This window comes from Geotrypetes seraphini, chromosome 15, assembly GCF_902459505.1.
Source record: "Geotrypetes seraphini chromosome 15, aGeoSer1.1, whole genome shotgun sequence".
NCBI lineage: Eukaryota > Metazoa > Chordata > Amphibia > Gymnophiona > Dermophiidae > Geotrypetes > Geotrypetes seraphini.
Window position 1 is genome coordinate 67,919,206 of NC_047098.1, and position 12,932 is coordinate 67,932,137.

At 41.7% G+C, this 12,932-nt stretch overlaps 1 protein-coding gene across 1 annotated transcript in view; it reads right to left on the bottom strand.

Moving 5' to 3' along the window:
* STX1A (syntaxin 1A) overlaps positions 1-12,932 on the bottom strand; it is a 145,248-nt gene that overhangs the window by 54,461 nt on the left and 77,855 nt on the right. Inside the window, exons 4-5 of the mRNA XM_033921657.1 lie at positions 8,868-8,942; positions 3,246-3,319 (exon numbers count right to left, since the gene is read on the bottom strand). Of these exons, the coding sequence (XP_033777548.1) occupies positions 3,246-3,319; positions 8,868-8,942 (149 nt within the window). The remainder of the gene's footprint in view (positions 1-3,245; positions 3,320-8,867; positions 8,943-12,932) is intronic.

Below are 12,932 nucleotides of genomic sequence, written 5' to 3' on the forward strand. Positions count from 1 at the left end.
TCCCAACAAGGATCCTAGTTTCGGTGTCCAAATGACGCCTTCCTCAGGGGACACAACTAAACATTAATAGAAAATAAGACAAGTGTGAATATAAAATATAAACAATAAGATATAATATAAAACAGATACTAAATATGTAAAAAATATAAAGGATATAAATAGTGCAATGTTCCATTATTCCTCCGTTTGGTGATCTGACCTTGTTCTATTGCATTTTAATTGATCCTTTGCTCTATGATATGCTTTGTGGTATGTTTTATTAATTTGCACTTTTATTTTGTTGCTTTGGTTCTGTTCATATGCATTTTAATATTTCTTTTATTGTTTATATTTTATATTCACTTTTGTCTTATTTTTTTAAATCCTTTATTCATTTTAAAAATCTTTCATCAAGTGTACAATAATCATAATAAACACAATAAATCAAGGCACTTGCATATCTTATCATTATAATCTAAACATATAAATGTAACCCTCTCCCCACCCTCCCTCAAAGCCCTTCATTCATGTACAGAAACCTATATTTGTATCCCTCCCCCCTCCTATTACTATATGATGTCTGACTAATAGGAAAATGGCATTTAATCATGACAAAAAGACGTTAATGGCTCCCAAATTTTAATAAAATTATTATAATTTCCATTTTGTATCGCTATTGATCTTTCCATTCTATATATGTGGCATAATGAATTCCACCAAAAATTAAAGTTTAACCTAGTATGATAAGAACATAAGAACATAAGCAGTGCCTCTGCCGGGTCAGACCACAGGTCCATCCTGCCCAGCAGTCCGCTCCCGCGGTGGCCAAAAACAGGTCAAGGCCTGTCTGAATCATCAGAAGGGGCTCCCCTGCCACCTTGGTTTCCCATTTAAGTTCTGCCCTCCTATCGAAGTCCTAGCCCTCCGGTCTTGCACATGCACGACCAGGTTGGTTTACTCAGTACCCCACGATCCCTCTATCCCTCAGGAATCCATCCAATCCCTGCTTGAATCCCTGTACCGTACTCTGCCTGATCACTTCCTCCGGTAGCGCATTCCAAGTGTCCACTACCCTTTGGGTGAAAAAGAACTTCCTTGCATTTGTTTTGAACCTGTCTCCCTTCAGTTTCTCAGAATGCCCCCTCGTATTTGCTGTCCCCTTCAGTCTGAAGAATCTGTCCCTAGCCACCCTCTCTATGCCCCTCATGATCTTGAAGGTCTCTATCATATCTCCCCTGAGTCTCCTTTTCTCCAGAGAGAAGAGCCCCAGCCTATCCAGCCTCTCGGCGTACGAGCAGTGTTCCAGCCCTTTTACCATTTTTGTTGCTCTCCTTGGGACTCTCTCAAGTACCGCCATGTCCTTCTTGAGGTGCGGTGACCAATACTGAACGCAGTATTCCAGATGCGGATGATCTTTCCAGTTATTAGTAATATGTTGGATGGCAACTCCAGTCATGATCATTAAAAGTTTATTATTACTCGATGATATCTGACTCTTTTTTCTCATACACATTCCAAATATCACAGTATCATAAGATAACGCTACATGGTTTTCCAATAAACAATTTATTTGATCCCAGATTGAGTTCCAAAAGGCTAAGATATGGGGACAGTAAAATAAAAGATGGTCCAAAGTCCCTATCTCCAATTTACAATGCCAGCATTTATTGGAAAAGGAACTATTTAATTTTTGTAATCTAACTGGGGTCCAAAAAGCTCTATATAACAAAAAAAAACCAAGTTTGGCTCATAGACGCTGACATTGTAAATCTCATTCTCCAAGACCAAATTTGTGGCCATTGAGATGCTGAAATCTGATGTTTAATCTCAATGCTCCAAATATCCCTCAGACCATTTTTAGGGTTTTTTTAAACCAAATTGCTAATAGATTTATACCACTGTGCAGCCTGGTGACCCAGAAAGTCCGCCTGAAAACATAAGAAGTCCAAACTGGACTGAGTATTAAGATTTTTCCAGTCAGGGAACCCAGCTTGAATAGCCTGCTTCAATTGCAACCATCGAAAATATTGTGATTTATGAAGCCCAAATTTATGTTGCAATTGTGTAAAATCCAACAGTTTACCATTAGAAATGACATCATTTAAATTTCTAATTCCTGCAATTATCCAATGTTTCCAGACGATCTTAAAACCGCCAATTTGAATCTTGGAGTTTAGCCATATGGATTGATTAGTGGATTTATTAATAGGGATATCTGTTAAATTACTAACGAATCTTAATGTTTTCCAAGTATCTATTAAAATTCTATTTTCTTTGTATAATCTGGGCATCTTGATACTGAGAACATGAGAAAGATGTAAAGGAAACATGAGACGCCATTCCAAATATAACCAATCTGGAGTATATTCAATGAGCTCCGGGAGGACCCAATACATACCTTGACGTAAAATATAGGCCTGATGGTACCTATAAAAATTTGGAAAATTTACCCCACCCTCCTTAATTGGTTTTTGCAAAGATACTAAAGCAATTCTGGGAGTTTTACCAAGCCAAATAAATTTGGTAATTATTGAATTCAATTTTTTATAGAAAGATCCATGAAAGAATACTGGTATAATACCCATTTGATAGCAAACCACAGGCAATATCATCATTTTAACAGTTTGGACTCTCCCCCACCAAGATAAATGTAATGGATTCCCAGTATTTTTAATGAAGTTACCAAATCCAAGTGAATGTTATCCAGGATAAAAGAAGCACTCAAGCTTATTCCCTTTTTCCATGGAAAAAGTAAAGCTTTTGTTTTCTGTATGTTTAAAGCTAACATGTTGGAATTAAGCCATTGTTTAACCCTCTCAAGTTTTTCCTCTTTATTTTCTGGATTTAGAGGGTATGAAAGCTGAATATCATCGGCGTATGGAAAGGTGGTGAAGCCTATAGACTGACATAGACTTAGTAGAGGTGACAGAAAAATATTGAACAATAATGGAGATAGAATGGATCCTTGAGGAATACCATAGTTAAGAGTATAAAGTTTGGAGACAGTGTCATTAAAGGTAACTATAGATGATCGATTGGAAAGAAAAGAGCTGAACCAATCAAGTATTCCCTTATAAGGTCTATCTGTTTGATCAGATATGGTAGTAGGCAGTGCTCCTTTACTTACTATTTAGTGAATATTTTGTGCACCCAAATCTTTATTATACTGAAGGCAACTTTAGTGCATAAAATTTATCCCACAGCAGAAGTACTAAACTTTGCTAAACCTAGCACCTCAATATCTGATGCGCAGAGAATGGATTTACCTGTGTTTTTCTTATTCTCAGATCAGCAGATGATCTGTTCATTGCTTCTTCTTGTTCAATACTTTGCTCAATACCTGAAAAACAAGGACAATAATGACATTTTTATTTAATACTTTGCAAGCGGATTTTAAATAATGAAGTCTGAGAGTAACAGTGGAAAATTATTTTTTTTCTTTTTATGCAACAATATACGTAGTGGAGGAAGTGGGCTAGTGGTTACAGCTGTTGTCTCAGCACCCTCAGGTTGCTAGTTCAATTCTAGCCTGCTCCTTGTGACTCTGGGCAAGTCACTTAGAGGGAAATTCTTTAACCAGCGCCTAAATTTAGGCATCAGTAGATGCCCTGCCAATATAAGAGAGGACTGCTGCATACCTGTAGGGAGGAGAGAACTGCAGGCAGGCACCCCAGCAGCTACTACCTGACGTCTGTTGGATTCGGGAGGGGAGGTCCTTTTCCGGACTTTAAAAAGACCATACCGCCACGAAAGTGGCCAGCGGATGCGTGTCCGAAGGGGCTGGACCCGCCCCTTTTGAGCCCCTTCGGAGCCACGAGGAGTAACAGGACAGAAATAAGGAGAAAAAGATGGGAAAGTGGAAAGCAAAAGTCACCCCAATGGCTCCAGTTATGGGACCGTTGGACCACCACCTAAATCCCAATCTGGTAACTTCCCTGGAAGGTAAAACTGACCTCAAGTCTCATTCTGCCTCGCTCTCCTCTGGCTAACCTTCTCCTCCACCTGGGGCAATGGGGGGTTAGAAGGAGTAGCGTGGGTTTGAACCCACAACCTCAGAGTGCTGAATCTATAGCTTTAACCACCATCCCACACTCTTCCTATCTTCAGTGGTGAAAGACATTTTACTACTTTCTAGCAACAAGCCTAAAGCAAATTTTAAGCCTAAAAACACACAACATGTTTAGCTATATCTTTAAAGGTACTACTTATGGAACTGTTGACACTTGCTTCCTACATTAAGCAGGATGAGTGAGAGAGTAAGGTGGTTACTGCATGCTTTCTCCCCTCTCTGCAGCTCTCCTTTACTTCCCAGCGCAGCGATTCATGAAGGCAGCCTCGGGGCTTTTGCTGAGTCACGGCTGCCTCTGATGATGCAACTTCCTCTTTCCTCAGAGGCGGCACGACCCAACAAAGGACCTGAGGCTGCCTTCCTGAATCGCTGTGCTGGGAAGTAAGAAGAGCTGCTGGGAGGGAAGAAAGCCACTATCAGAAGCTGCTGGGCAAGGGGAAAAAAAGGGCTGCTACTGGAGAGGGAGAAGGAGAAGGAGAGATGCTTCTGGGAGGGGAGGAGGGAAATGAATCTGGGAAGCTGCTGGGCAAGGAAAAAAAGGGACAGCTGCTACTGGAAAGGGAGAAGGAGAGATGCTGCTGGGAGGGGAGGAGGGAAAGGAATCTGGGAAGCTGCTGGGCAAGGGAAAAAAAGGGATAGCTGCTACTGGAGAGGGAGAAAGAGAGATGCTTCTGGGAGGGGAGGAGGGAAAGGAATCTGGGAAGCTGCTGGGCAAGGGAAAAAAAAGGGACAGCTGCTACTGGACCTGCAGGAAGGAGAAGGAAAGATGCTGCTGGGAGGGGAGGAAGGGAAGAGAGTTACTGCTGGACAGGAAGAGGAGGGAAGGGGGAATGAAAAAAGGAAGGAAACAGCTGGCAGAGAGATTAGAGGAGGGGAAGGGGAGACACAGGCATGAGAAAGTAGAGAGATTGATGATAGGAAGGGGTCAGCAGAAAAATAAGCAGAGAGGGACAACGATGATAGATCTGGTGTAGGAGAGATAAAAATGAAGAGAGCAATGAAGCTGGAATGAATCATGTAAAAAGGAGAGAGGGGAATAAGCTGGATGGAAAGGGGAGAGGGGCATAGAAAGAAGACAGATACCATATGGAAGGGGGAGAGGACAGACAGTGGATGGAAGGGGCAGATGCTGGATTGAAGAGACAGAGAGGGCAGACGCTGGAAGGAAGAGAGTGAAAAGAAGATTGAAAGCAGAAACCAGAGACAACAAAAGGTAGAAAAAAATAATTTTATTTCTATTTTATGATTAGAATATATCAGATTTGAAATATATATCCTGCTAGAGCTGGTGTTAGACATAACTGGGGACTGCAAAACCCAGGAAGTGCTTCTTTAGCTTCCAGCTGGCTTAGGGCGCTCTCTGACCAGGGGGCAGTTGCCCTAGTTGCACTCCCCTAAAACTATTCCTGTCATGTGTGACTGCAGTATTCTGTTAGCATATTTCTGTGTAGCATTCTGTAATAATTTGGCTTGTTCAGTTTTCTTGATAGTAGAGGGGATATATGTGAAGGGGAGGGGAGACAGGGGTTTTGTTGATCCTTGCTCTGAATTATTTGTATTTATAAAATGACAATTGTACAGAATATTGTTTCTTTTTATACTTTAATAAAATACATTCAATATAAAATCATAACTGAGGCTTGTGTGGATGGGATCAGATGATTTGTGGGGACCGAGCTCGTGGAGATGGGGCGGAAACGGGGTTTTTAAATTAGTCCTAGTAGTTTGCTGGTCCACAAAAATTCTTTTTTTTCTGTCGGTCCACGGCTGTAAAAAGGTTGAAGAACACTGATTTAGAGGTTCCACCGAAAAGAAATTACATAAGAGATTATCAGATTAGATAAAACATACACCATACAGCATGAAATCTGAGAATGAAAGGTAAAGAGGAGACCAAATTTTGAATAGGCATGCTATTGCCATACATATCAAGGATTTCCTTTATGGGCCACAAAAACTTACAAAAGAGCCTTAAAAAGAATGATAGAATGAAAAACAAAATACTCTAAGGTTTATGGGAATAGAATCACAAAGTGAGATAAATGGTAAGCGAATAAAAATGAATATAAATAAATATGACTAAGGTAAAACACTTAAAAGCATGTGCATAAATAGTTTCAAAATGGTAATAAAACATGTGATACTGGAGTGAAAAAATTTTGTGAACTGAAGACAAAAACAATGAAATACGGTATAACAGTACCCCTCAAAATGGAGGGTAGCATGGGATAAAAAACTCCATGGGATGTATTTGAAAAGAGCATGATGCGAGTGTACCGAGTGGCAAATAGTGAAATAGGAGGCCACAATCAAAAGAGGAATGAATGGGCTAAAAACATACTAAATACTCAGAAGAGCAGGTCCAAAAGGTAAAGATGTTACTTTAACGGATTAGATACTCTTGAGTGCAAGTGAAGAAAACCCAAACATTACGCAGTGGTCTGAAACTCAAACCCTTTGCAGGGCCACATTTTGGATTTGTAGGTACTCGGAGGGCCACAGAAAAAATAGTTCATGTCTTATTAAAGAAATGACAATTTTGCATGAGATAAAATTCTTTCTAGTTTATAAATCTTTCCTTTTGGCTAAGTCTTAATAATAATATTATCATTTATAGCTAAAGAGACAGATGATCAAGAAATGGTTTTAACTTTTGTGATTATGATAAATATCGAGGGCCTCAAAATAGTACCTGGTGGGAAGAAGAGCTCAGAGGAACAACCAACAAAACCCAAGCCACGAAAAAACAAAATCAAAATGATCACATAGGGATCTTCAACAATTAACACCACAATAATGCTGAAACCAAGCCCTGATCCACTAATATAGTGAATACGAGGACCTGTGGCCGAAATTATGTATAAATGCAAACCACAAAAATGGAAGGATTTAATAAGGTCCAGGACAAACTGCAGATGTGATTGCACAAAAGTAGTAAAAAAAAAACAACACAAAACAAAAAAAACTTTGAGTAACTTATCGAGCCACGCTGTGAAATGGGGATACTTTTGAAAGCTACATATCATTGGAGACTGATAAAGTGGATGAACACTGCGGGAAAGGCTGAGGATAAATCCTGCTGTGATGATATCAGGCCAGGGGAGGTGCAATATTATGAGCGTGACTGAGTTGACAGAGATATTTCGAAAAACTCACAGTCACGCTCATAATATTGCACCTCTCCTGACCCGACGTCATCACAGCAGGACTTATCCTTAGTCTTTCCCACGGCATTCATCCATTTTGTTGATCAGCCTCCCCTGATACGCAGCTTTCAAAAGTACCTATACTCTTTTCAAAACGTGGTTCAGTAAATTACTCAAAGATTTTTTACTACTTTTGTGCAATCGCATCTGCCTGTCCTGGACCTTATTAAATCCTTCCTTTTTTGTGGTTTGCATTTATACATATTTTCAGCCACAGGTCCTCGTATTCACTATATTAGTGGATCAGGGCTTGGTTTCAGGGTTATTATGGTGTTAATTATTGTTGAAGATCCCTGCATCCTTGTCTGGTCGGGGCGCATGCTGAGGGGAGATTCCCTGTACCACCGCCTCCGTCGTGCTGAACACATACAATGAGGACCTTCAGCAGTTCAATTAGACATCCTGGCTCACAATATCCAGGGTAAAGCATTGTATGGAGGGTCTCAAGATCCCCGACAGGGACCCTCTGCTGGTTTTCCTGGGCTCCATGGCCAATGTGCATCTGCGCTTGGCAAATGCACCTTTGGTGGGCTCTGAAAAGGGTCTCTTTCCTTGGCAATGTGCCTCCTGCAGATCCCCTGCACTGGAGGACTCAGATGAGGCTCAGTCCAAGGCTCCCGCCCTTCCCCCACATACTCCATCACAGGCGGGAAATGGACACTTCTCTGTCAGTCATCCAGTGCAACCTGGCATGATATAGGAGTAGGAAGGCCTGAGAGGTCTGTCCCTGTTGATTTTAAGTAAAATCGAGGGGTTTTGAGACAGATGGAGACTTTAGAAAAAAAAAGATAGTTTAAAATCCAAGATGGCCGCCGCTAGTAAAATCACACCAATAATAGCCTGTGGGAACTTTACTGAATTATAAAAATTGCAAGGAAAGGAGTTTTACAGGTGGGAGACCTTGGCTCTGGCTGCAGAAACCTTTAAATTTCAGTTTTGGAGACATCTCCGATTTTCCCCATAGACTATAATAGTCTTATTCACTGTGCCATGTGCCTGTCTGCTTCAGCTTGGGATAAATGGAGAAGAACTCTATCTCACATGTTCGCAAGATGCAATTGGTCTTTGGGGTGCCAGTTGGATTGAGATCTGAGCCTCAACCCACAGAAAACCTTGTGCTGTGAAGGGGAGAGGACCATACAGCCGGCCCACTATTAATCCAGGCCAAGCCTACACTCAAACTCCTGATAAATCAAGGATGTGAGCAGCTATGCAAGGGACGATCCCTGCGCTCAAAAAATACAAAAGCAGGCTGGTTAGCTAGGTGTTCCAGAGGGCTGATCTTGCTAGCAGCACCATCTTCTCCCAGGCAGAGATCCAAACAAATGAAAACCTCTGGCACTAGGCCTCTCACCGAACACTTAGAAAAATATTTGAAAATAATAAATTGCAGAAGCAGTTCTGAGCAACTTAGCTGCAGAAAAAACTGAGGGGGCAGGAGCAGCTCCCTGGGAAGGAGGCAGAGTTCAAAAGATGATTTGACAGCATTCTGCAAGCAACTTGCGAGTTCAGATGCATAACCCTAGCATTCAAGACCATTAGACACATTGCACTAGAACAGAAATTCTGTGATAAAGGTACATCTCTGAGAGTAGTAGTATACAGATACTCACTCTTTAATTTGGATCGTACTTTGTTTGCCGTCTTTTTAATATCAGACATTAATTCTTCCAATTCCTCCTTGGTTTCTGCAGAGAAAAAATGAGGAACCAAATCAGAAGAAAGTATAAAAGGCATAACATTAGAAGAGTTACACTGGGCCAAAACAATCGAGCCCAGCATCCTGTTTAGAAAGTGGCCAATCTAACCCTCCATTTATCAAGCTGCACTAGAGATTTTTAGTGTGGGAAGGTGAGGTAAGTGCTCCAACACTCATAGGAATTCTAGCACAGCTTGATAAAAAGGGTCCCAAGTTAACAGCAAGTATCTGACAGATGCAAATGGGAAATTCTACTTATTGCTCATTCTCGCATGTAAGGAATGGCAATCTCCAAGTCTGCCTAATAATTGTTAATGTATCTGCCAATTATTTTTTAGAAATCTCTTTAAACACTAGCTATAAAATTAACTTTGATCACATTTGGCAACACATTCCATTAATTACATATTGCAAGAAAAATATTTTTTTCCTAATCTGCTACCAGTTAATTTCATAGAATGGAGGTCTATTATTTAATTAGTAAATCTATCACAATACTTAATTGATTAAAGAACCCTTTTGAAACTTTTACCTTGATTAGTCAATAGAGATTACTCTATCAGCTCCAACCAACAACCAGGAAATATAACAATTATACCTCTCTTCCTGGTCATCCAACACTCAGCTCACTTTGGCAGAATGGGAACACGAGCACAGGTAGCGGATGTGAGGAGTTCAGCCAGGGTTGGGGTTTGGCACACCTAACAGGATGTGAAATTGGAGGAGCAAGGGTATCTAGAGTGGAGGAGAGAATGGTATTATAGCAGAGGACGGCTTAATTGACAACTGCATGATATTGAAGTTAAGGAATGGGATGAGGGCTCCATAGTCAATAGCCTGATAGTTCCTGAATGTGTTGATGATTGGGTGGGGGTGGGGGGGTGATGAACAGTGAACGTTAACAGGTGATGGTCAGAGAAGGGAAAGATAGTATTGCAGAAACTGGTGGTTGAGCAGTTGGAGGAAAGAATAAGGTCCAGGCAGCGTCCTTTCTGGTATGTAGGAGTGGTGGAGCACAGCTGGAGATTGAATGAGGATGTTAGGACAAGGAACCTGGAGGCGGAGGGGTCAACAATATGAATGCTGAAGTCACCAAGGATGAGGGAAGGGGTTGAGGGATCGAGGAAGAAGAGCCAGGAGTCAAAGTCGGTAAGGAAGGAAGAGCGGGATGTTATCAGGGGGTCCGAAGATGACTGCTACTTGGAGAGGTATGGGAGCGAACTGATGGATGGAATGGACTTCAAAGGAGAGAGAGTGTTGGGACCATGACATGTAATCTAGAATTGGCTATCTTTCAGTGTCTAGATCGACTTTTTCATGTGCACCTAAGGCAGAGAATGGTTCCTATTGCATTTCAAATCACACGATAACTTGGATCACAATGAACCTTGGGGATAAGTCACAAAGCTCCTACCAATGGAAATTTCCATCTGAATATTTCAGGACCAAAGCTATTGAGAATATTTATTACAGAAATTAAAGGAATATCAGGAACATAACCAGGCCCACTGCAGTGATCTGGTGCTTCTTTGGGAAGCAGCAAAAGTGGTGTTACATGGCGATGCTATTTCTTACATAATGGTACCAAAAGTGATCAAAACCCATTATTAAGGGGAAATCCACTGCTCATTTCTGGGATAAACAGCATGGAATCTCTTACTCTTTGACATCTGCTAATTACTTGTGACCTGGATTGGCCACTGTTGGAAAAAAGGCTACTTGACTTGATAGACCTTCAGTCTGTGCAAGTATGTCAATGCTTATATACTTATGAAAAACAGAAGAGAGAGTGCAGAGTGAGAGAATAGAAAGAGAAGAAACAATAAGAATAAGGATGATCAGTAAAGGGACAAAGAATAGCAGATGCAGGAGAACGAGAATGGAAATGTTATTCTTTCAGTTTACGTAAGCATGGCCTTTTCCCAAGGAGAATAGTCTCAGTTTCTTGCTACATGACTATAATGGGAGCACCTCCTTTATTAAATTTTCCAAGATTTCAAAAAAAGCCAACAGCTGCAGCATAATACAGTGTGAATGGAAACCTTCCACCCTGCTGTGCTGTCATACCATGAGGGTGTTACTGTGTCACATCCAAAACGCTGCATTACATGGTTGGGAGACATCTTTCAGGGCTTTTTTTTATTGTACAATACCTTTTCTATTATTTTTTAAGGGAGAAATCTCACACAAATAATACATAGTAATATAGTAGATGACGGCAGATAAAGACCCAAATGGTCCATCCAGTCTGCCCAACCTGATTCAATTTAAATTTTTTTAATTTTTTCTTCTTGGCTATTTCTGAGCAAGAATCCAAAGCTCTACCCGGTACTGTGCTTGGGTTCCCACTGCCAAAATCTCCATCAAAACCTACTCCAGCCCATCTACACCCTCCCAGCCATTGAAGCCCTCCCCAGCCCATCCTCCCCCAAACGGCCATATACAGACCGTGCAAGTCTGCCCAGTACTGGCCTTAGTTCAATATTTAATATTTTCTGATTCTAGATCCTCTGTGTTCATCCCATACATCTTTGAACTCAGTCACTGTTTTCCTCTCTACCAACTCTCTCGGGAGCACATTCCAGGCAACCACCACCCTCTCCGTAAAGTAGAATTTCCTAACATTGCTCTTGAATCTACCACCCCTCAACCTCAAATTATGTCCTCTGGTTTTACCATTTTCCTTTCTCTGGAAAAGATTTCTTTCTACATTAATACCCTTCAAGTATTTGAACGTCTGAATCGTATTTCCCCTGTCTCTCCTTTCCTCTAGGGCAGGGGTGCCCACACTTTTTGGGCTTGTGAGCTACTTTTAAAATGACCAGGTCAAAATGATCTACCAACAATAAAATTTAAAAAAAACCCCACAAAGCACACTGTATGCTGAGAAAATGTTAATTATCATTCCTATTCCGGGGTTTTTTCAAAGAGGTCAAGGCAGATGACTCTATGCACTGTCACCTTAGTAACAACCATACAAAATAGACAAATATACCCCCCCCCCTTTTTACTAAACCACAATAGCAGATTTTAGCACAGGGAGCTGCACTGAATGCCCAGCACTGCTCTCAACGCTCATAGGCTCCCTGCGCTAAAAACCGCTATTGCGGTTTAGTAAAAGGGGGCCATAGTGCAAAATATAGACAGCAGATATAAATTCAGACACATTTTGATCACTAAATTTAAAATAAAATAATTTTTCCTACCTTGTTGTCTGGTGTTCATGAGTCTCTGGTTGCACTTTCTTCTTCTGACTGTGCATCCAATCTTTCTTCCCTTCTTTCAGCCTGTATGCTTCCTCTCCTCCAGACCTCATTCCCTCCCCCAACTTTTTCTTCCTCTCTCCCTTCTCTTTCTTTCTCCTTGCCTCCCTTTCTTTTTTTCTCTCTTCATGCCCCCTTTTTTTTCTGTTTCCCTTCTTTCCTTCTGTCTCCCTGCCCTCCCCCAAACCACTGCCGCTAGGCAGGGACAGGGCACACGGAAGGCAGAAAGGCCTAGTGACAGGCAGGCCCCATACCTCTCTCGTACCCTAAACCATCCCCCATTCCCCCAGTACCTTAAATCATCTCCCTACGTACCCCCCAGTACCTTTTTTAATCATACCCTCTATACTTTTTAAAATCCCTCCTTCCCTCCCTAGACGGCTAACCTGGTATTTTAAACATCTCCCCACCTTCAGTACCTTTTAAAATCCCTCCCTCCCTAGATGGCTATCCTGATATTTTAAACATCCCTTCACCCCCCGGTACCTTGATGCATTCCTGGCGGTCCAGCGCTGCATCGGCAGCCTTCCCTGCTGGACTGCTGCCCAAGTCCCCATCTGCCGCGGCAGTAATAGGCAGGTGTGAGCCCCGAGCGTGCTTGCCTGGTCTCGTACTGCCCGAATGGTGTCAGCTCGGCAGGCTCCCCCTTCTGCGTCGGAAGTGAAATCTAGACGCGAGCCCCGAGCGCGGACTGAGGGAAAGGAAGGGCAGGAGGA